Raw genomic sequence first — 26021 nt, 5'->3', positions numbered from 1 at the left:
TGAGAAGATTAAGCTGATTTCAGAGCAAAGATAATCAGGAGATGAGTCAATGAAATCCCAGAGTTTGGGTTAGGGATGGGGCTCATGGTGTGATAAGCACCTCCTCTCTCCAATACCCTACCCTCCACCACCAGCACATACCTACAGATCTTCCCCCAACCCCCAGACAGCTTCCGTTTCTGTGTGGGTATTTGTATCATTATTTACATGAATTATTTATGCCTAATTGGCATGCAGTATACAAATTGCTGTGTGCATTATTCACTGTGTCAGATGAAGTTAAATGTATGTTTTATTTGCTCCTTTAATTTTAGCGTATGGAAAGGGCAAAACATGGAAGTCAGAAAGATGTGGGTCAGATCTTGGCTGTGTCACTTGCCACCTATGGGGTGTTAGACAAGTTACATAATTCCTGAGCCTTGGCTTCCTTACTGGAAAATGAGGCCAGGAATCCTTAAACAGAGTTAGTCAGCCTCGTAGGTGGCATTTGTGTGGCACACGCTCTTAGTGAGGGATGAGTTAAAGAAATTGGTTTCCCTGATAGGCATAGAAACCCAAGGTTTCCTGTGGACAAATTATTTCCAACTTTGTCCCTGCCTCATTTCTCTCACATTCTGGGGGACCCGCCTTTTAAAATCTCAGTGGATTGCAAAGATTGAAATAATGTGTGTAAATTATCTGCTATAATGACTTCTCTGTAGATGCTCAGAAAAAGGTTTCTGATGCTGTTAATATGACTTTCATGTATTTATCTACTTATGTATTTACTTACTTAATTGTAGGTTCAGAGGGCAAATGTGCAGGTTTTTTACAAGGGCACAGTGTGTAGTGCTGGGGTTTGGGCCTCTATTGAACGCATCACCCAGATATAGTGAACATGCCCTATGAAAGCATGGTTTTTCAATCCTGGTGTCCCTGCTTTCCTCCTCACTTCTGGAGTTCCCAAGATCTGTTGTTTCCATATTTATGTCGGTGTGTACCCACTGTTTAGCTCCCACTTTATAAGGTCGAACGTGTGGTTTTTGATTTTGTGTTTCTATGTTAATTTACTTACAATAATGGCCTCCATCTGCATCCTTGTGGCTGCAAATGACATGATTTCATTCTGTTTTATGACTGCATAATATTCCATTCTTCATATGTACCGTATTTTCTTTATCCAATACACCGTTCATGGGCAACTAGGTTGATTCCATGACTTTACTCTTGGGAATAGTGCTGTGATAAACATAGGAGTACAGGTGGTTTTTTATTAGAATGATTTATTTTCCATTGGGTAGATACCCAGTAGTGGGATTGCTGAGTTGGATGGTAGTTATGTTGTTAGTTCTTTGAAAATTCTCCATGCTGTTTTCCATAAGAATTGAACTAATTTACATTCCCACTAACAGTATATATGTTCCCTTTTCTGTGTACCCTCGCCAACGTCTGCTATGTCTTGACTTTCTAATATAGCCATTCTGACTGGTGTGAGATGGTATCTCATTGTGGTTTTAATTTGAATTTCTCTGAGAATTAGTGATGTTGAGCATTTTTTCATGTTTGTTTACTGCTTGTATGTCTTCTTTATTATTTCTTAACTGTTTTCATCATGTTACTCAGATGCCTTAAGAGTAATAAGTCTGAGCTGAAAAGAAAGGTAAGTACAGACCTTTCTTTTTTAGAACAATCAACTGAATTCCACATTATTTAAACCTTCTTAAGTAAATTCCACCCAAATATTATTTTAAACAGATTGCTGACACATGGTCTGTAAAATCATGTCAACTAAATTTTGCAGATAACCCTGCAGTTCTTAGATCCGTATTTCAAATTTGCTCTTTATGGATTATAGAAGTTAAGGCCACCTTAAAATCTATTTTGTCAGTGTTGTGATTTTGATAGGGGAATGTAGGTTAATGAATCTGAATGTGCTGGGGATTTGAATCTACTTCAAGCCAGTTCATTGTTAGAACTGGATAAATAATTCATATCCTTGCTCAATATAAATGTATTATTTACAGGAAGTAACTACCTATACCGTATTCTTTTGGTCATACAGCATTTCTCACTCAGGCCCAAAAATCCCACATGCATTTAACCATAGACCAATCTCTGTTCTGTTTCCCTGCTCTCACTTGAAATTCAAAGAAAAAAATATTAACACAATCATAGAAACGCCCGATATCATTACATGGTACTTTTGCATTTTTTCTTTTAATATTTTTAAGATGGGGGGAAAAAGGAGCTTTCTCTAGAAGTGAGAATATTGACTGTTTTAACAAAATCAAGATGCAGTACAAGAGTTCATATATCATTACCTTTTGAATCATATTGAAAAGAAAGGAGAAGAGAAAGAAGCAGCATTCTCCTTGCATTCTGTATTTGTAGTCTTGCAGTTTTCTCTGGCTGGAATATCTTTTCCTCTCAACCTAGAAAACCCTTACGTATCAGTGAAGGTCCAGCTTTATTGTTACTTGCTATGAGAAGCCTTTCTGGAGCTGAATAGGCAAGATAATTGATCTTTCTTCTCTTTTACCCTTTTGGTTTCTTTATATATTCAGTAGTATCACTTAACACAGTGTATTATGTCTGTTTGTGTAGAAGACCATCTCACCTGTATTCTTGCAAAGCCTTCACCTTATCCCTCTTTGTACCCTCAGCCTCTGCTCTGTACATCTTTGTTCATTTCAACTTCCATTTATTCATCAAATATTTATCTAACATCTTCTGTTCCCATTAACTTTTGCTGCATAACAAATCACTCTAAAACTTTTTTTTCTTTTTTTGAGAGACAGGGTCTCACTGTGTCATCCAGACTGGAGTACAATGGCATGCATGATCATAAGTCATTGCAGCCTCCAACTTCTGGGCTCATGTGTGTCTCCTGCCTCAGCCTCCAGAGTGACTGGGACTACAGGCATGCGCCACCACACCTTGCTAATTTATATATATATATATACACACACACACACACACACACACACACACACATATATATATATATATATATATATATATATATATATATATATTTTTAGAGATGGGGTCTCAGTGTGTTACCCAGGCTAGTCTTAAACTCCTGGCCCCAAGCAATCCTCCTACTTCTGCCTCCTAAAGTTCTAAGATTACAGGCATGAGCACCATGTGCCCTGCTAAAACATTGTAATGGTGTAAAGCAACAATCATTTTATCATCTCTCAAAGTTTCCATGGGTCAGACATTCCGGCAGAGATTGGTTGACAAGGCAGTATTTGCTCGGTGTGTCTCTTGTGGCTGCAGTGGGATAGGGGCTGGAGACAGCAGCTGGAAGATAGGTGTACATTATACTCTCTCCTCTCATGAAGCTCAAGGCCTCTGCTTGTGGTCTCTCCACATGGGCGAGTATGGGCTTCCTATGCTATCATGGCCTCAGCGAGAGTCATAATGCCTACCTAGGGCAGCTAAAGGCATTAAGAGTGAATGTTCAGGCTAGCAAGGTGGAAGCTGAATTGCCTAGGCTCTGAAGATACCATCACTCTCACTGCATTCCACTGGTGACCAGTGAGTCACAAGCTATCCAAATTCAAAGGGAGAGAAGTTAGACTTTACTTTTTTCCCCTTGATTTTATTAAGGTAAACTTGACAAGTAAAAATTACATATATTTAAGGAGCACGAGGTAATATTTTGATATATGTATACACTGTGAAGTCAGTACCACAATCAAGCTAATTAACATATCATATCTATCACCCCACATAGTTACCATTTGTGTGTGTGTGTGTGTGTGTTGAGAATACTTAAGATCAGCACTCTTAGCAATTTCAAGTACATAATACAGTGCAATTAACTATAATTCCCATGCTGTATACTAGAGCTCCAGAGCTTACTCAGTCTGCATAATGGAACCTTTGTCCTTTGACCAGCATTTCTCCATCTCCCCCGTCCTCCAGCTCCAGGGAATCACCATTCTACTTTTTTTTTTTCAACTGTAAAACATTCTACATATAAGTGAGATCATACAGTATTTTCCTTTCTATGTCTGGTTTACTTCATTTCACATAATGTCCTCTAGGTTCATCCATGTTGTGACAAATAGCAGAATCTCCTTCTTTTGTAAGGCTGAATAATATTCTGTTTACATATGTACCACATTTTCTTTAGTCATCCATCAATGAGCCTTTTAATGGGAGAGTGGCAAGGATTTAGTGGGGCAAGAGGGTTGAGAAATACTGTGTTCACCTTTTGGAAATGCAATCTGGAACACCTACCATGTGCCCTGCCATGTGTAAGACTCTGAAGATACCACAGTGAATTAAGACGGACATGGTCTCTTCTTCATGGAGCTTGCATAAGGAACAGAAAGAATATAAATAAGTGGAAAAGATAATTTTTTTTTTAGCCATAAAGAAAAAGAAAGTATCATTATATGGTACATTTCAAGAAAGGCCTTGTGGGGTGGGCTCAGTGGCTCACACCTATAATCCTAGCACTTTGGGAGACCAAGGCAGGAGGATCATTTGAGGCCAGGAGTTCAAGGCCAGCTTGGGCAACAGAGTGACACTCATTTTGCAAAAAGTGTAAAAAATTACCCAGGCATGGTGGTGCACACTGGTAGTTTCAGCTATTTAGGAGGCTGAGGCAGAAGGATGGCTTGAACCCATGAATTGGAGGTTGCAGTGAGCTGTGATCATGCTGCTGTACTCCAACCTGGATGACAGAACGAGATGGAGATTTGATTTAGGGTCACAGTAGTGGAAACTGAGAAAAAAAGACTGTGTATTCTTGAGGTAGATCTGGATGAATTTGTACTTATGACATAATATTTCCTACCTAATGATCACATTTTATGTTTGTTGTACATGAATTATACAGCTCCCAACTTGACCTTTAGACTGTGTCTAAAGGATTAGGAATAATTCTTACTCATACTTGTATTTTCCAAAACACTTACTGCATTTTAAGTACTCCACAAATATTTGTTGAAGTGCATGTCACTCTTTCTTGGACAGCTTCCCATGTCTTAAAAGTACTTATAATTTTCCAATTTAATTTATTGCAACTATTTCTTAGAAATGTAAAAAATTGATTTTTTAATAGATTTCTACTTGAGGCTTTCTATTAAAAAATATGGAGTGTGCTATATTTTAGTATGTTCTTCCTCCTCCCTGAAGCCCTTCATGGAAACAGGTGAGTGGATGGATGGATGATAGATGGATGGTTAGATGGATGGATGTCAAATGAGATGTCCAGTGAAGCACCGTTTCCCTTACACTTCTGTGAAAGAGAAATGAAAATGCAGATTGGTAATGATGATTTCTGCCTCCTGTATTCTGATCCCTGGGGAGGACTTACTCATAATTTATGATCTGTTATACAAAGTCTGTAGAATTGTTACACTGAGGTGAATTTCTCTGCCTTTCTCAGAACAATTCATTCTTTACTTTGAACCATTTTCCACTTCGTGATCTTACTTGTGTATTTTACAATTGTGTCTTAATGCAGATTTCATTGCTAGAGTAGTATTTATGGGAAGATGAGAGTATCTGAACCTTTTTGAGTCTGAAATTCTAAAAAATATATATAATTGAGGTGGAATATATAAATATCCTGTTTTGGAAAAGAAGAGATTATTTTCTAACCTTTTACATTCAAATACTAAATAAAGAAACACCTTTAGTTTAAAGATTATTTTAAACACATTTTTTCCTAGTATTTATGAATTTACTTGAGAAAATAATAGTATTTGAAAGTTTAGTAAAATCTTGTTTTTTTAGTTTAGATAATTCTATTTTATAAACTTATACTTTATTGTATTTTTTATTTCTTTATTACTCTAGCCTACTTTTAATAACTTTATATCTTCTAGTCTATTTCATTTATTTATATCATGTCATATTTCACAAAGAATTTGAGACAGTTTATCAAGTAATACACAAAGTGAACGCTGAGGAGAAAAAATATGCCAGTGTTCCAGTTGCCTAGAATTTAAGTTTCTTAAGAACAGCATAAATCCTCACCAGGGAATCTTTACTGCTTATGACAGAGCCAGGTCTGTGTTGTAAATTTAATAAATATTTGTGGAATGAATGTATGAAGTTAGTTTACAAAATATATACCAACTTAGTTGAGATCCACAATTTTCGCTGAGAGCTTTGTGGTAACAAATGAACAGAGAAAAATACTGTTAATTAACAATCCACAGCATCTGTAAGATGAAATAAAACCGTTTGATAAGGAGATACACAACTCTTCCTGGCCAAGAAATGTTATGTGTGTGTGTCCAAATCCAGTGGATGCCCACAGAGAGAACAGTGAGTAATGCAGTACTTATACTCCTCGTACTTAAAGTAAAATACAATCAATTTTAAAAGTTAATTCTTTTACTGTTCACAACTTAAGGGTAACTTTGAATATTAACACTCAAGACTCTTGAGGAATACATAGGCCACATTTCTTTTAGCTGACTTTCCATGAATATTATTTCTCACCATATGTCATTATTTCTCACGTATGTTTGTAGATGTTTGGAGTAGATGTTATTTCAAGGTTATGCTCAGGATCAAGAACCTGAGATACAGAGAAGGTGCTGCAGTGCAAATGAAGAGTCAGATACTTAAATGAGTCCTTTGAACTAGCACTAAAGTTTTGTTACCTTATGAAAGGTGTGTTGGCCCACCAGAACCTGCACTTGACTAGTTGGTGATAAACTGTCTGTTTGGAGGAGGGACAAGAATGTTCAGGTTGTCAGGACTGAGATGTTACTGGGAAAGCAAATTGAAGCCCTCTCTATTGCATGAACAAATGTGTGACTCAAGACCCAGGTTCTTCAGCAACATTATCGTTTTGTTGTACTGCTAGATAATTTGTAAGGAACCCATCATCAAATGTACACAGTCATCATAAAAGGAAACGTCAATGAAGCACTTCTAGAAAGGCTAGCACTGAAGCCGCTAAGACAAAGAGGTTGCAACCCTACTTCTACGTCATTGGATGAATCGAATTGCTAGCAGAGGTTCTTAATCTGAGGCCATGTATCTTAGATGATCTGATCCCCTCCTCAGTTGTGTGAAAACTGTTATTGTTTTGTTTTGTTTTGTTTTTGTGTATGTGTATACATATGTTCTATAGAGAGGTTTCCCAGATTTTCAAGTACTCAAAGAACCTTGTGTCCTAGAAAGGTTAAAAACACTGTGTAATGGCCGGGTGCGGTGGCTCACGCCTGTAATCCCAGCACTTTGGGAGGCCGAGGCGGGCGATCACGAGGTCAGGAGATCGACCTCACACAGTGAAACCCCATCTGTACTAAAAATACAAAAAAAATTAGGCGGGTGCGGTGTCGGGCTCCTGTAGTCCCAGCTACTCAGGAGACTGAGGCAGGAGAATGGAGTGAACCCAGGAGGCGGAGCTTGAGGTGAGCCAAGATTGCGCCACTGCACTCTAGCCTGGGGGACAGAGCGAGACTCCGTCTCAAAAAAAAAAAAAAAAAAAAAAAAAAAAAAAAAAAAAAAAAAAAAAAAAAAAAACCACTGTGTAAGGTTGTAAATGAACCACTTAAATATTGATGGATATTAATAAAAGCGGATGACTTTGGAATTGGGATAAAAGGGCAAAACTATTATATCTTGCAAGAACTCAACAGCAGGGCAGAGTGTTAGTTGGACCACTCTTGATCTGTGATAAAACCTTATCCTCTCTACATAGAAGATTATTTCTGAACTCTGCATATTTGTTGAGACAACAAATATTTATCAAAAAAAACTACTATATACAAAGCACCAACATTTCATAATTTGTATCCTTTAAGGGTTTGTGAACTCTAGCTGAGAATTAAGGATATTACAAACAGTTATTAGCTAAGATGCACAACCTAACTTAAGAATGTATAGGAAACTGGCTCCAGAAATCTTGGCAGCAAGCATTGTACCATCTTGTTGGGGCAAGTGCTGGGCTGAGTGAACTAATGATTATTTTTGTCTTTTTTGTTGTAAATCAGAGTCTGAAGAGGGAGAGTCTAGTGGACATAGCTTAGAACATTTTCTCTCAAAGTGCAGTCCCTATATCAGCAGCACCAGTATCACCTGACAATGTGTTAAAAATGCAAATCCTTATGCCCCATCCCAGACCTAATCTGATGGTGGGCCCACTAGATAACTGGTACACAGTAAAGTTTGAAAAATACTGACTTATATGTCTAGCCCATGGCTAGGACAGGACAAAGCACCATGATTCATAGCCCTACCAAGACTGCATTCAATAGGGTCAGAGAATTCCTCGAGGAAAATCAATGTTAGTTGCCAAAGAATGAGGAATCCATTCTGGACAGCCAAATAATATTCAGCACCCTCTACATACCTTGAGATGATGAAATTCCCCTTATGCACAAAATGCAGGTATCTTGCACTTTGACATTAGTGTGGAATGACTTCCATTCCAGGACTTCTAATTCTGTAAGTAGAAGGACAATCATTGGAAGAACATTTGGATCTTTCTGTAATGACTCCCCAGAGAAAGTGTCTGTCTCCTAAATTTCTGTAGAAGACCCTGACACTCTAGCTCAACTTTTCCCCTTCTTTCTCTATGGTGTTTGCTGCACATAGAGAGTGGATGTATTTTGCTGTTCTCTTTACCATGCAATAATGGTGCTTGCCCTTATGGGGAGGGCCTGAGGTTGTCTGCCTGTGCCAGGAAGGTTAAGCCTGCCTAATTCTGGAGTGAAATAGGTTAAGCCTGCCTAATTCTGGAGTGAAATATCAGGAAACCATTGTTGCTCATCTAAGCAGTTTTGTATCAGCTTTATCTGTAGTACAACTAATAAAGCCAACATTTTTATTTTCCCTGATTAGACTCGTATACCTCTCTCTGAGGTAGAAGAATAGTGCCAAGTATGAGGGGCCTTTGAACCTTAATAGTTATCCCCTTTGAAATTTTCTTTTAATACATAAGACATCAAATAATCATTTGTCTCATTTGTCTGTTTTCCTTTGTTTGTGTTATTACTTCGTGCATCTGAGTATTTCTAAGTTTTCCAAAGACTCCTTTGAATAAGAATGCAAATGTTTCAGATGGGAGTATTGCCCAGGCCTTATGAATTACTTAGATGATAGTTGTATATAATCATTTAGACTGGAAATCCCCTTATAGGGGTTTTTTTCTTCTATAGGTTTGAGTCCATTTTAGTAGGAAAAACTATTCAGTCATTGTCATAAAAGTGATTTTAGCTCTAAATATACTTGTCATGTTAATATGCATTTAGAAACATTTTGTTTGTTTGTTTTTGTTTTTGAGACGGAGTCTGGCTCTGTCGCCCAGGCTGGAGTGCAGTGGCCAGATCTCAGCTCACTGCAAGCTCCTCCTCCTGGGTTTATGCCATTCTTCTGCCTCAGCCTCCCGAGTAGCTGGGACTACAGGCACCCGCCACCTCGCCCAGCTAGTTTTTTGTATTTTTTTTAGTAGAGACGGGGTTTCACCGTGTTAGCCAGGATGGTCTCAATCTCCTGACCTCGTGATCCGCCCATCTCGGCCTCCCAAAGTGCTGGGATTACAGGCTTGAGCCACTGCGCCTGGCCAGAAACATTTTATAAAAGTGAAAATGTTCCTTTATTATTGACTTTCCACTTATGAATATGTGGACCTGTTAAATGATATGAATTCATTATCTTTCTCTAGGTTCTAGAGTGGAGCCAAGGTTCATCTTCTCTAGGTGTCTGTTCCATAGAATGTGTGTGTTCAACAAAATCACAGAGCTGCTTGTTATTAGCCTGGTACTTACTCAAAGTTAGGATAATTAACTGCTGATCTCCTCTGTTCTGCTACTCCTTTCCTCGGAAATTTCCTAACCAATAAATCACTAGACTAACACTGTTGAATTTATAACACGAAAGCCCAAAATAGGATAGGTAGAAGAATAAAAACGCTAATACAATTTTCCTAAATATTGTTTGCAGGTTATCTTTGAACTCAAGGGGGAGTAGTTATTTCACCAATAATGTGGGGGTGAGAGCAGTTGTAAATGAGAACATACACAGTTGTAAATGAGAACATATACTATATGCTCTTTTTCTCTCATGTTTATTTTCTCATACATTTCCATCAATGTATATTTGCTTTTCTTAACTGTCATTATTTATCCTGTAATATATGCATTGTGAGTACTTTTGTCTTACATCTAATTGTAAGCTTCCATCTCTTAGAATATGTACTCAGAAAGTACCATATAAAATAGCCTTGTTATTTTCTACACAGCAGTTTAATCATTATGATCTCATGTGATCGCATCTCCACTGAGATATGCTTCCTGAGAAAATGTAGAGTTGCAGTGTGTTTGTTAAAATTCAAGTTGAATAAATTACCGTAATGATCAGAAGAATATAGGCAGGGAAAAACAATATTTTCAGAAATCCTCCTTTGACTTCCATAATACTTCATACTTTTTCCATTCTAAAACACACTGCTTTATTATGGATGCTTAAATGTCATCATAAAGTGCAGGTCAGTGTTGCCTAGACAACAGTATACTTTGTGAATAAACAAGGTTTTTTAACAGTTATAAATTTAATGCCATCACTGAATTACAGCATGAGCCATTACAGCAGCTTAGAGCAATTACATTTACTTATCCCAAGCTAACCATAGATTGCACAAAGTTAAATGAAATAATTAACCTCCTACTACAAAAGGAAGGACCAGTAAAAAGGTACACATAAAGGTATATTATTAAAACTGATCAAGGAGTTAAAATGCCACAGTGATTTAAATTGCACATTTCCCTAAGCAAACTGGAGTACTGCATTCCTGAATGTTAATTTCATAAATTGTTACTTAACATTTTGTGCCAAGACAAGAGTCACTCTTCGTTATCTACATTTTCAGCTCCACCCATTTGCAGATAAACCTGTTCTCAGAAAACTTAGAAGGCAATTTCGTTTATAGTAAAGTGGTATAAAATTTTCACTTTGAATCTCTGTAGGGAAGCATGGGTTATTGAAGGTTTTCTGTTGAGAAACAATTACTCCATTCATTTACTGAATATTGTTTATTTTTATGCTGTGTGAATGCCCTGTGGGCCTCTTAGAACTTACTGGAAGAACCAATTTAGGAAGAAAATATCCAATTAGTTCAAATTTTTACGATATACACAGAGTTTGCATTCTTTGAGAGTCCATATGTTTGCTTTGAAGTCTGTCTGTGATTCTAAAGGTGTTGGTTTTGCCTTTGAAACATTATCATTTCAACATGGGCATGATTTGCTTGACTTGAAGTTTGCTTGATGAAAGTTACTAAACCTAATACACAAGGATTTCTAGTTCTTCCTCTGTTCCTAGCACTTCTGTATTTGTAGTGGAAAGTTAGCTGTTAAACTAATTCATTGCATAGTAGAAGATACCTGAAATTACCTACCTCTGTTTTGTAGTTTCCAAATCAGAAACTATCAATTTAAGTTCAATAATGTTCAGTTAACAAGCAGCATTTTTACTTTGTTTTAAAGCTTACTAATCATAGAAGTGGTAGATCCCCAACTTCTTGAATCTTCCCATTCTGTCTCTAACCTATAATTTAGGGCAGATTAATTTGCCTTATTATTTAATATCTTCCCAACCTTTTGATGTAATCTGCTAGCTTCTGGTCTTTGCATATTAAAATTCTCCATCACATCTGCATTTTCTTTTTGATAACAATGATAGGTAAAATTTATTGAGCAACACTACAGATCAAGTATCATTCTCTTTGGGTGTCATGGCCCCAAAATTTTACTGATGGGATTAGCAATCAGATGGGTTGGGAGCATGAGTCTTGATCATGCTGTCTCTTTCCTCCAAGACTTCTCTGACAGTTTCCTCTCTCACTCTTTTTTCCATCCCATTATCTTCAGTCTCTCGCTGTCTATTGACTTATTCTCTAACAAGTGCAAGCATATTCTCAATTCTCTTATGCTGGGAAAGGCATTTCTAAATCCTCTTTATTCAGTCTTCTATTGCCTTATCTTTTTTGCTACATATATGTAAACAATGTGTCTACATATGTGTACATAGTGTTTCCTTGGTATCCACCAGAGCCCCATGGATACTCAAGCCCCTTACAGGAAATAGCTTGGCATTTGCATACAACCTATGCATATCCTCCCATATACTTTAAATAGTCTTAATACCTACTACTGTGTAAGTGCTGTATAAACAGTTGTTATACTGTATTTTTCTGTCATTTGTACTTTTTTATTGCTGTATTATTACCTGTTTATTTTCAAATATATTCTGTCTCTGGTTGATTGAATCTACCGAATCTGCAGATGCAGAACCCACAGATATGGAGGGCTAGCTATATATATATGTATGTATATATATATGTGTGTGTGTGTGTGTTTTTATATATATATATCTCCAATTATTTCACACATATGTGTGTGTGTGTTTGTATTAGTCTGCACACTTTCTGAATCTATTTCCTTATTATTTATAAGGTGTCAGTGCCTTACAACCCAGCTTCACTAACCCGAACTCCTCTGCAGTGACTCTCTAACAGCATACCGTCATTTATTCATTCAACAAGTTTTATTTTTGAATGTCTACTCTGTGCTAGGCACTTTTCGGGGGTCTACAAATTTAGTGATGAGTGAGCTAGATATTGTCCTTGCCTCCGGAGAGCACACAGTCTACTGGAAGAGAAAAATATTAGTCAAATAAGCACACAAATATATAGTTGGACACTTGATGGGTGTTATGAAGAAAGCACAGATAATGTTTTGATCAAAGACAGGAAAACCGAATCCAACTCATAGTTTCAGGAAAGTAAGTGATGTCTGAAGGATGAACACAGGTCAACCAGAGGGAGGAAATAGTTTTTGTGAAGACCTTGAGACAAAAAGAAGCATAAAAGCCATTAAAAGAAGGCTTATGTGATCGGAGAAAAGCAAGCAAGGGAAAGAATTCATGAAGCCCTATGAAGTTAGAGAGAAGCAGAGGTCCTGATGTGAGGATATGGTTCAGGCTTAGGATATAGTCTGTATCTCCCAGGCAATGTGACACCAAAGAGTGGGTTCTAAGCAAGGTTTGCCTGGACAGGTGGAGGGAGGAGGGCAGGATCACGTGATCAGATTGACATGTCTTTAAGTTTTTTCTACAGGTTCCTTAAAACTTCCAGTCTTTATATCCCAAATTTTCATTTATTTTTACTTCTCTGCAGAGTTTCTTCTTTAAGTTATTATTACATACGCATTGGGAAAATCTTTGTTATCAGATAAGCTAAGATATAAAGAGATTTTTTTTAAGTTATTTGATTATCTCTTCCAGTAAAGTTATGGGAGGCATTTCACACCCAACAAAATGCATTACGACCCTCAGGTTCCCGTGAGGAGAATCAGATATGTCCCTTTTTGTTTTGTTTTTAGTTCCTAGGAAAGTTCTTGGAATTTTTGACCTTTCTCTGTAGTTCCTCAGGTTAGCATGCAGTGCCATGGGTCCCTGGTGAGCTTTCTAGGTCATTGCCTCCAAACCTTTTTATTTTAAATATACTTTAACACAGTTTTAAAAAAAATCATATGCACAACAAACCGTAATAGATAGCTCTACCCAGGATCATGAACCTGTGTGCTAGCTCTAATTCCACCATGATTTTCTCACTGAAGAAAGTGTAACCAGGATGAAAGTGAAAGTGAATAATAGACTATGAAGGAATATATACATAAAGTGTTAAGTGTCAGTCTCCTGTAGTCTACTGGAGGAGAAAAATATTATGGATATATATACATATACACATGTAGATATACACACACGCATATATAAATAAAATAGAAAATCTATATCTTGTACATTTTTTATACAGAAACTCTTGTAGTAACATTTTTGAGACACACCTAAAATTTTGCAATAAACATTTTTACAGATTGAGATCCTTCATTCTAGTCTAATGTCCTCAGTACTTTTCCTATTTACTCAACTGAATGGCCCAGAATTTGGAGGCATTTAGTTACCACAGTTTGCATATATGATGCCATGCTGATACTGGGGTTGCAAATATTTTTAAGAAGTTTACCATCCATTTTCACTCATCTATCAAAAATAGGAGCCATAAAAGATAAAGACACTCAAGTGTTAAATGCATTATGTGGATAGTAATTATTTTAGGAATTCAAAGAAAGGGAATATAATTATGAGGAGACAAATTAGGGCAATAAAGATACAGTGATCAGACTAATGACAGGTTAATCCCATCTCACTCTTTTTTTAAATTCAAATGACACCACTTCTAAGAGATTTTTCTAATGCACCCTATCCTAGAAACCCTTCCTCCTAAAGTGATTACTCTCTATTGTATCACCCTCTCTATCTCCTTCTGAGTACTTCTCAAAAATCAGAACTTCTTATTTTTACTTATTTAATTATTTGTTGTTGATATGGTTCGACTGTGTCCCCACCCAAATCTCATCTTAAATTGTAGCTTCCATAATTCCCACATGTTGTGGGAGGGACCTGGTGGGAGATAATTTAATCTTGGGGATGGTTTCTCCCATACTGTTCTTGTGGTAGTGAATAAGTCTCATGATAAGGAGAACCCCTTTCCCTTGGTTCTCATTTCCTCTTTGCCTGCCACCATGTAAGACGTGGCTTTCAACTTTTACCATGATTGTGAGGCCTCCCCAGCCACATGGAACTGTGAGTCTATTAAGTCTCCTTTTCATTATAAATTACGCAGTCTCAGGTATATCTTTAGCAACAACATGAAAACAGACTAATACAGTTGTCTATGCTACTCACTGGAATATTATCTCCATGAAGGTGAAGACTTTTTGTCTTGCTCACCCCATAATCCCAGGTTGTCTTATAGTGCCAACTGTATGTAAAGCACTCAGTTATATTTCCTTAATTAATTAGTCAGATGCCAAAGCTTTAAGTACTCTAAGTGTATACTCAGAAACTCTAAGGTAAGGTTTATTGGATTTGCCCAGGCTCTTTTCACTAGCTCACAGGGGACCACCCAAATGTTCTTCTGGAAAATTTGGGTTTTTATTGGGGCAATGTGACTCTCTCAGTTCATAGTAAAAGACGTGCAGCTTCTCGTTTCTCATATACTGTTTCAAATTTAAGGGAAATAATGTTCTGCCTACTTTGTATTTCTTTTAAATTGATTAAACTAACTCCATGAATAATCTACCACAACATATATTAATATTTTTGGAAAAAAATTTCATACTTATATGATACGTGCATCCTCTCAATTTAGGTGTAATAAGTAATGCTGAGCAAAACTATTGAACAAAGTTCAAACTGTTGGAGAGTCTTTTGTCATCCAATGCTGTGTGTGTATTTATGTATGTGAGTGAGGAGTCAATTTTCTTTTAGTTTTTTGTATTCCCAAAAAGCTAAGGACTGGTCGATCATGCCCTAAAAATATTAGCTTAAGGCAACACGTTCTGTAACAATATATATATTCATTTGGAAAAAAAATGGCTATTATACATTTTTTATCTTATTTGTCTTTTCTTTAGAATTTCTCTATTAAAAGATGGAGGACTCAAAATAGCCAATGTGACTAAAGCTGATGCTGGAACTTATACCTGCATGGCAGAAAACCAGTTTGGGAAAGCAAACGGCACAACACATTTGGTTGTTACAGGTAGGTCCATTTCTTAAATATTGCTTTACATATGGATTCACTATAAGATATATTATTATGATGAAATTAACTATGTGTTTCACAATGTTCAGTACACTATGAAGGTAGAACCTGTATTTGCACTTATGTTATTTTTAACAGGTGAAAGTCAAGGGAACAATATTTCCTTAGCACAGCACAACGTGCACCAGGGAACACATTACTTACTGTGCTGGGATGATTGACAACAAGAGTTACAAATAGCATATGTCAATGATCTCATTCTATTTTATTTTTAAATAAAATTCTATTATTTAAAATAGGTCTTCAGGTCTCTTGGATACACTTTGTCTTTTTCATTATAGTTGATTTCTTTCTGGAGATGTTCAAGTCCATTAAATAACAGGATATAAATAAGAATTGCTTAAAGTTGTGGATACATTTTGTTCATTTATCCATTCATGAAAAAATTGGAGCACCTACTCTGCCAGTTGCTTGGGCTGTATCCTTGAGCACATTATCTCTAATACTGTCCTCATGAATCTTACCTTCTATAAAAGGAGAAAGAAAATAACAGTAGGAATAAAAAAGAAGAAAACTATTAGAAGGCAAAAATTGTAAACAAGAAAGATGCACATGGTGGCAGAGGTAAGTTAGAGCATTAGCAACAGGTTGATCAGAATAAACCTCACTGAGAAGGAGATATTTGGAAAAAGATTTCATGGAGTTAAATGTGTCAGTTAACAGATTTCTAGGTGATAATTATGCAAGCAGTTTGTAGACCTTCTGAGGAATTTATTTCAGTTGGATTGAAAAGTGGAGAGACTGCAAGGTTTTGAGCAGAGAGGTTCATGATGTGAAATACCTTCTGATACATCAGCAGGATGGTTATGAGGACCCTGGTGAGGACAGGGGAGTTGGGAAGACCAAAGCCTGGCTAGAATGAGTTAAAGAGGGAATTGACTAGCATAATTGTAAACAGTATATGCATAAATGACTCTTTTGAAAACTTTTCATCCAACATAGTGCAAAGTAATGTGGAGTAGCAGTGGGAAAATGGGGTCAAGAGAATTTTAACTCATGATAGACAAATGGAAGGTAGGTGGTGACGACAGAGAGAAAGAAATGTGCATGTGGACATTTGCGTTGGGGAAAAACAGACATTAATTAACATTTTAACATAGTACCCCTCCTGTTTGTACCAATTCTAGCATCTTTTGTATTATATCTTTCAAATCCAGGCTACCATTAAATGTCTGTTCAGATTTTGATGGTAATTTCTAGTCAAAGTTGGTGAAAACACAGTATTTTCTATTTCTACCCCTACATTTCAAAATACAATAAAACTAAGGTGAAATTGATTTTGTTAATAATAATATAACTGTTGTTTACACATGACTTTAATTTTTAAACTTACATGTCCTACAAGTTCAGATATCCTAATTTCCTTAACAAGAATTTGTGGATCCAGTGAAATGTAGCTCTGCATCAAAATGGCTATTTTAATGTTGAATACTTTTAATTATACAGGTGTATGTATATTTATGTATATGCATCTACAGTCATACAGAGTATAAGTCAGATGAACAGCCTGCCTGTGCAAATGTCTTTTATCACAATAAAATGCTGTTTTTCTGAAAAATTATTTCCCCAATAGAACCAACGAGAATAACTTTGGCACCATCTAACATGGATGTTTCTGTTGGTGAAAGCGTCATCTTGCCCTGCCAGGTACAACATGACCCACTGTTAGACATCATCTTTACCTGGTATTTCAATGGGGCCCTTGCAGATTTTAAGAAAGATGGATCTCACTTTGAGAAAGTTGGTGGGGTAAGTTGTGGCACTTTCCTCATACTTTTCATATTGCACGTGTCTCTGACACATTGCCTCTAAAAAATATCTGACATATAGACGATGCTCTAGAAATGTTTTCTAAATGAGTGGTTTTGGTTGAGTGGTTCTCAATTCTATTTTGATCTAATTTTATTTTTGTAATTACCAGAAATTGAACACATTTACTTCAATGTATAATTACAATTAAAATTAATGTACGTTGTATTTATAGTAAATGTTACTTTTCATTACTTTTTTGTTGTTATTGTTATTATCCTATGGAAAGGAAGATTTTCTTTTACAGGCGTTTTTTTTCAGCATGACACATATGTGATGAATTGGGAGAAAGCTGCACTTACTAAGTGTCTCCTCCAGGTGCTTGATCCCAATTAGTGTGTCAGGCCAGGGTGCATCATCACCGTTAATCCTCACAATTCCACCAGATATTAGCAGTAAGATGCTTCATTGTACAGGTGCACAAACTGAGGATTGGAAGTTTATTAACTTGGCCAGAGTCACTCAGCTAGTTAGTGGTGGAACTTCAAGCCCAGATCGGTGTGTTTCCACAGCACAAATGCTTTCTAATGTTTCCATTCTGTCTCCTCTTTTGTGATGATTCCACATTAGAAAGAATTACAGATTTTAAGGAAAAATTGTCCCTTTGAGGAGAATGGTCAAGAAGTGGCTTAATGCTGGTGAGCCACCCAGACTAACGGTGAGCCTCACAGCATGTTTATGAATCTGGAATGACAAAGCTAGCTTCCCTTGTGGGACTGTTTGCACTGGCTCAAGGACACCTTCATTCTTTTGGTAAAGAGGTCCACGGTGGACAGTCAAGTCTGGTTTTGTCATTATGGACTTCACATACAGGCCTCAGTAAAGCAGAAAGCCACGTGATGGTCAACTCAACTGTGTTCGTTTGACAAAGACTTCTTATTAAATGTATGTATTTGTATACATCGGCATGTTAATATATTAAAATTATATGCAACTTAAAAGAATGGTGTTTTGAGTTGAATTGTGTCCTCCCAAAAATGTATTCTTAATGTCCAATACCTCATAATGTGAACTTATTTGGAAATTGCCTTATTGTAGAAGCCATTAGTTAAATTAAGATGAGGTCATCCTGGATTAAAACAAGCCCTTATTCAGTATAACTGGTGTCCTTATAATAAGAAGGCCATTTGGATATAGACACACAAAGAGGAGAATGCCATGTGAAGCACAGACACAGAGGAGAGATGGACCAAGTAGGATGAAGGCCCAGAACGGAGGTGAGGTGTGCTGCCACAAGCCAAGGAATGCCTGGGGCCACGAGAAGCTGGAAGAGGCAAGGAAGAGTTTCCCCTTAGAGATTTTGCAGGGAACCTGGCTCTGCCAACACCTTGATTTCAGACTTGCAGCCGTCAGAACTGTGAGAGGATAAATTACTGTTGTTTTAAGCCACCAAGTTTTTGGTACTTCGTTACGGCAACCTTAGGAAGCCAGTGCAGAAAAAAGAAAGTTTTTAAAAGGAAAGGAAAATTGAGACGTTTAGATACCTAGCCATAATTAAGTATAATTTTAGTACCCTTTCTATTTTCTAGCATCCATTTATTCCGTTTTGGAATTACTACTTTTCTAATTGTTCTGACTGATTCACAACTTTTGAGAACTTCGCCAATTGCTAAAATCTTTTAGCTTTACTTTTACGATTGTTGTAAATGTCTATTTATTTTTAAATTGTCACTGCTTTTTTCTGTCATGATAGCAAAAGACATACGCCATATTCCGAGCTACCTCTCTACTCCATACTCAGGCTGTCTTACAATTTAACAATTTCTTCTTCCCTTGGCCTCAAGAAGAAGCCTAAAATGTTACTTTCATAAAGACTCCTTACCCAATCTTGGAAATGCTTCTCTAATCCAGCTCTTCTGCTTCTTTTAATTGTTGAAGAATTCCATTTGAAACATTAGTCACCTTTGCCATTATAATGAAGTTAATTATGTTTGTGATTGATTTCTCAGCTGGATTGTGAGCTGTTGATAATAGTTTATCCAATACAGTTCCTCTGTGTTAGCTATTGCTGAATAAATGTATAATGAAAGACTGAAAAATCCAAAGTAGTTTGATTGTAATATGCATCAGTTACAAAGACACACTAAGACTGAGCCAGATTGCAGCCATCTTTCAGAAAAGCTTGGAGTTAAAAACATTTGAGTTTATAATGTAATTTAACTATCTTGATTTACATAGCACTGATAGGTTCTACAGAAGGAATAAAGTCATCTCTGTACAAGTCAGGTGTCTGAAACATGAAATTTCATAAATTGATGCTACCACTTGCCAATTCTGTTCTTTCTCTAACATGCTAGTTCATGGCCTATGAATTTTTTATTGACTTGTGCCATTAGTAACTTAATATTCTCCCATCAGTATAAAACAGTAAGCCATACAAGATGACATTACCCGTAAGCACAGGCAATTAAGTAAATCGGTTTTCTGTTGCATGAGAAGGGAATCATGTAACAAGTCTTGTCCTCTGATTGTGTATTCATTGCAGCATGCACGTTAATACAAAGATAGTCTGCTTGTCTTTTTCCCCAGTGGGTTCATAGATATAGCCCCTGTTTCCAACAGCAGCAAAATGTGAACAAGGAGGCTGGTAAGTAGGAAAGTTGCCTAGAAAGGTAGATAGTAAAAGCCATGTTTTCAAAAGAGGTTAGGGATAGTTCAGATTATAGAAAATGGAACTCATAGCTTTGAACTGAATCAACCAATTATTGGGACTATGCTAAGTAGTCAACACCCATTCATTTATTTAAAAAAAACACATGCCTTTTGGAAAAAATTCATAAGCTCAGAAAGCTCCAATAATTTAAACCAGATCTACTGTATAGATTTGAAATTGGGCCAAAGGAGCACGATGACACCAGTCACAGATTTTTGCACAATTGGAATAATATATTCAGAAAAGCTTTATGAAACTAAGTGTCTAAAACAAATTGGCACATCACAAAGGAGGAGTAGGGGTCCAAACACAGGTTTCAGTCCATGATCATGGGACAAATCAAAAAGTCGTATCGTTAAATCAGCAGGAAAAGACTTCCACAGAAGTTCCTGTTTGCCAAGAAAAGCTCAATCATAGGCACAGTGTGGTGTGGTTACGGAAGCTGCAGATTTGTATTCAGATACACAACAGTTCTAGGTGCTATTGTCCACTGGTTGATGTGCATGGGTGAGTCACGTAATTTTTTGGTCTTATTTTCTGATCTTTTTTCACATCAGTTTTTAGTACCGTCACATGTTACTTAACGATGGGGATACATTCTGAGAAATGCATTGTTAGACAATTCCTTCCTTATATGGACATCATAGGGTGCACTTACCTAATAATACAGCCTACTACACACCCAGGCTGTGTGGTATAGCCTATTCCTCCTGCCCTGCAAACTTGCACAACATGCCTCTGCCCTCAATGCTGTGGGCAATTTAACAGAATAGCAAGTATTTATGCATCTAAACATTGAAACAGTACAGTAAAAATGCGGTATAAAGGATTTTCAAAAAGGCACACCTGTATAGGGCACTCACTGTGAGTGGAGTTTGCAGGACTGGAAGTTGCTATGAGTGTCAGTGAGTGAGTGGTGAGAGAAGGTGAAGGCTAGGACACTGCTGTACACTACTGTAAACATTAGAAACACTGTACACTTAGGGTACATGCAATTTATAAGAAGTACTTTCTTTCTTCAATAATAAATCAACTGTAGCTTACCATAACTTTTTAACTTTATAAACTTTTAACTTTTTTAGACTTTTTGACTGTTTTGTCGTGAACACCTAGCTTAAAACACACATTGTACAGCTATACAAAAATATTTTTTATATCCTTATTCAATAAGGATAAGCTTTTTTCTGTTTTTAATTTTTTTTTCATTTTAAACATTTTTGTCATAAATGAATACACAAAGGCACAGGTTAGCCTAGGCCTATGCAGGGTCAGGATCATCAATATCACTATCCTGTGCCTCCACATCATGTCTCACTGGAAGGTCTGCAGGGGCACTAGCATGCATCAAGCTGTCATCTCGTAGGCCAACAATGCCTTCTTCTGGAATTCCTCCTGAAGGACCTATATGAAACTGTTTTATAGTTAACTTTTTTTTAATTTGTAGAAAGAGTACACTATAGAATCACAATATGAAGTATGGTGTAGTCAATGGTGTAATCTATTAACATGGTCATTTATCATAATTATCAAGTATTATGTACTGTACATAATTGTGTGTGCTAGACTACTATACGACAGGCAGCACAGTAGGTTTGTTTACCTCAGCATCATCACAAATGCATCAGTAAGGCATTGTGCTATGATATTATGGTGGCTACAGTGTCACTAGGCAATAGAAACTTTTTACGTCCATTATAATCTTTCTTTTTTTTTTTTTTTTTTTGAGACAGGGTCTCACTCTGTCACCCAGGCTGGAATGCAGTGGCATGATCTTAACTCACTGCAGCCTCTGCCTCCTGGGTTCAAATGATTCTCCAGCCTCAGCCTTCCTAGTAGCTGGGACTACAGGCATGCGCCACCGTGTCTGGCTACTGTTTCTATTTTTAGTAGAGATGGGGTTTCGCCATGTTGGCCAGGCTGGTCTTGAACTCCTGACCTCAGGTGATCTGCCCGTCTTGGCCTCCCAAAGTACTGGGATTACAGGCATGAGGCACCAGGCCCAGCCAGCTCCATTATAATCTTATGGGACCACTGTCATATATATGGTCCATCCTTGACCAAAAGTCATTATGTGGCACGTAACTGTATTTAACCCATTGCCTCCTGCCTTGAAATCTCTTCCTGGAACACAGTTTTCTCTCTTTTTTTTCCTGTATCTGGATATCTTCATATATGATGGTGTGAATGTAAATAAGAATGTAGACATTCATGTATACACTTTTATTTCACATATGCAGAATCACAAGAAGAGATATAGGCCTAACTATATGTTGATGGTAGTGTTCTATCATACCTATATTTAAGCAATGAATTTTACTCCATTATTTACCCCTGTATAACATCTTTGTTTCTTTACTTTTAAACAAAGCTTAGCTTCCATGGATAGGAAAAGGGAGGTAATATTCCAAAGTTCAAGAGAAACCAAAGAACACTGCTGACTGATATGTGAAGACCTAGGGCCTGGTAATTTAAGTATAATTTTACAAATGTTGAGGGATAATTTTGACTTGTTCAGTAAGCTAACTTTTGGACTTACATGCATTATATGCTAGAGGCTCCCTACAGATAAAAACTTTTGGACCTAAACACGCTAGTTGACCCTATATTGTAAGAATGTTTAAATATATATGCTTTGATAAACCCTATGTGGTGCATTTACTTTAGAAATGAAGAATGTCTAGAGCCAAGGTGTACAGCTTTACCAACACTTTGTGGAATTGGATCTATGATGAATTAGAATGTTTGTGGATAAAAGTCACTGGAAGCAATAAGAACTTGAGCAGTGACAACCAATCTGCCATTCATTTAAATGGCTCACTTCAATATGATTTATTTCCCACAAGCCACAATTTCACTCTAGTTACAGCAGCTACTCGTGAGCTTGAGATTTAATGTATTTTCCAGCTCTCAGTGGTAGAAAATAATATCTTTGAAATTGATCCTTTGTGTGATAATACAAGTGGCCACTTTGACTTGATTTATTTCATAGAATTATTTGTGTGTGAAGACTAGAAGTTTGAAAACAGCAGCTCTTTATAACTATGTAAACGATTTTTATGTAAAGGAAAGCACTCATTCCCCAAACAACTTCTGGTAGTATTCTGAGTTTTTAAGCATATCCCCATTGGACTGTATTACACATTTTGTATCTTGTCCAAATTCAAAGCATCAGCTGACTTGAAATAATTATTAAGAGAATATACCCAGAAACAAATTCACAAAAATGGGGATCAGACCAGAGGAATTAATATTTATCTTGAAGCCCTATCTTTGAAGCATGACTCCTCCCGTAAAGTTATTTGCTGGTAAAGAAACGAGAATTCCCCAATTCCAGCTGGAAAAAGGGGTAATGCACAAAACTGTTGATGTGTAGTTATTTGCCTGACTCGTCGTTTTACTCAATAAGGCAAATAAAGGCTCAGTTCCTGCTTAAAGTGCGATTGATGTCCCAGGACTATATTTATCAAGTACAATATTTATGAAGATGAATGGTCCAAAGCCATCCCCAGTGGAAATCCTGTAAGGTAGACTTAAATTTACAAGAATAAGTCAAAGCAAGCAATATGTGACTTCTTGTACTAAAGCCCATAAAAGCAGCAGAGTTAAAACAAACCAAGGCTATAAATGAAGTGACATAAAGGAAAATACATGCAAATATTTATTATGTAAATACAACAGAAGGAGAGTGCAGCAAATGTTAATTTCCAACAAAGAATAATTCGTAACAAACCTTAAAAGCAAAAAGGATAAATTTATTTTGGAAAAATTTCTTTTTACCACGAAAATAAAATAATACCTCAAATAATGTATGATTAAAACATATCAGGTCGAGAAGAAAGATCTAGTAAGAAATAAAACTGTGTAGACTTTGAGAGCTCTTCTTTCAACTATCAGTAGATCAATTTGCTAAAAATTAGACAGATTATTTTGATACTGTAATTGAAGTAACAGAAACATATGAAAAAATAGTCCTACAGATAGAAAATACACACTCCTTTTTATTGTTTCCACAGCTTTGCAAAATTTGGCTAATAAAAATAACAAAACATAAAGGAGAAAGAACAAATAAAATTCATATAATATCAAAAAGCAAACTGATAATCTACAGAATATACCAATGAAGAATAAAGAGAAAAGAAAAACTAAAATTAGACATTAGAAAAAGAATATAAAATATAAAAAAGACTGTAAAAACACAAAGGATTCCATATTCAGGTCATGTATATGAAATTCCAATTAAATGAACCATTTCTGCAGAAATATAAATTATCAAAATTTAAATTTAATTAATTTAAAATAAAAATGAAATTAAAATTATCTACTTAGGTAGATTAATTATTATGAAAACTTGCAAATCAATTTTCCACTTCCACCAATAATAAAGATTTTAGGGCTACATTTTACTGGTAATTTTTGATTTTCAAATTTTAAGAAAACAGATAAATGTTCTGTGTTATGTAAACTATTTGACAACATTAAAAGTGTGAAATATTTTTATTTTGTAAGTCTAGCATATTCCTATGAACAAAACCTACCAAGATAGTAAATACTTGGTAAATACAAACCGATTTCATGAATATAGTAAGAAAACTTAAGGGAAATTTTAGCAAACCAGATTGAACATTATATTCAAAGATTAACCCTGCCAGGCGCAGTGGCTCACGCCTGTAATCCAGGCATTTTGGCAGGCCGAGGCAGGTGGATCACCTGACGTCAGGAGTTCAAGACCAGCCTGGCCAACGTGGTGAAAACCCATCTCTACTAAAAATACAAAAATTAGCCAGGTGTAGTGACACCTGCCTGTAATCGCAGCTATTCAGGAGGCTAGGCCAAGAGAATGACTTGAACTCGAGAGGCAGAGGTTGCAGTGAGCTGAGATTGTACCATTATACTCCAGCCTGGGCAACAAGAGAGAATCTCTCTCTCTCAAAAAAAAAAAAAAAAAAAAAAGATTAACCCTTATTAAGCTACTATAGTATATCCCAGGAAATGTACACACATCATATCGATAGATCTAATAAAACAAACCACAGTATTCTCAATTGATACTAAGATGGCATTCAATAAAAATAATGACCAGTTACTGACTTTTAACTTCATTTTAAAATAGGAACAGAAAGGTACTTCTTCTGCATCCCAAAAGTGTCTTTAAAGGAAAAATACCGGAAATATTTTTATTTCAATCATCAACAAGATGAGACTACAAACAAATATCATTTGGACATGTTTGGGTCAATGCAATAAAGTATGAAACAAATAAAAGGTGACTTTGAAAATAAGGAAACAAGCATTATTTCAGGACAAAATCATATTAGGGCTACTCAAAACCTAATAGTATCAACTCTAACTTTTTTTTAAATTAATGGCTTCAGTCAACTGCTTGGATACCAGGTAAATTGCAAAAAATAATAGCTTCCTTAAAGCTAGATAAGAGGCTATTCATAGCTTTCTTACAACTAGTTTTCTATAGCACTGTGAGGTGACTATAGTAATAATTTATTGTATGTTTTCAAATAGCTAGAATACAGGATTTTGAACGTTCCCAACACAAATAAATGCTTTGAGGTGATAGATGTGCTAATTATTCTATTTTGATTGTTATATATCATATGCATATATCTAAATATTACATTGTAATGCATAAATATGTACAATTATTATGTGCCTACTTAAAATATATATTAAAAATTTTAAGTAATAGTTTTCCTTTGTATCAACAATAACCAATAAGAAAATATAACAGGACAAAACCTCCCTGAAAAGATAGATAAATTCATGTTAATAATTTGCACAAGAAGTATGTGAGGCCTACATAAAAGCACCTACAATACTTTCTAAATTTGGCCAGAGATAGAAAGAGAGATATAATGACAGACAGAGAGGGGGAAAGAAACATGAAATATTCAATATTTCTAGATGAAATGAAAC

The 26021-nt window shown here is 36.2% G+C and overlaps 1 protein-coding gene across 2 annotated transcripts in view; it reads left to right on the top strand.

Moving 5' to 3' along the window:
- CNTN3 (contactin 3) overlaps positions 1-26021 on the top strand; it is a 340485-nt gene that overhangs the window by 253588 nt on the left and 60876 nt on the right. For both annotated transcript variants that reach the window (XM_050778567.1, XM_050778566.1), the window contains exons 12-13: positions 15441-15568; positions 17205-17380. In XM_050778567.1, the coding sequence (XP_050634524.1) occupies positions 15441-15568; positions 17205-17380 (304 nt within the window). The remainder of the gene's footprint in view (positions 1-15440; positions 15569-17204; positions 17381-26021) is intronic.

The sequence above is a fragment of the Macaca thibetana genome, chromosome 2 (genome assembly GCF_024542745.1).
Source record: "Macaca thibetana thibetana isolate TM-01 chromosome 2, ASM2454274v1, whole genome shotgun sequence".
NCBI lineage: Eukaryota > Metazoa > Chordata > Mammalia > Primates > Cercopithecidae > Macaca > Macaca thibetana.
Note: the sequence above shows the minus strand (reverse complement) of the source record. Positions and strands in the feature narration are given on the sequence as shown.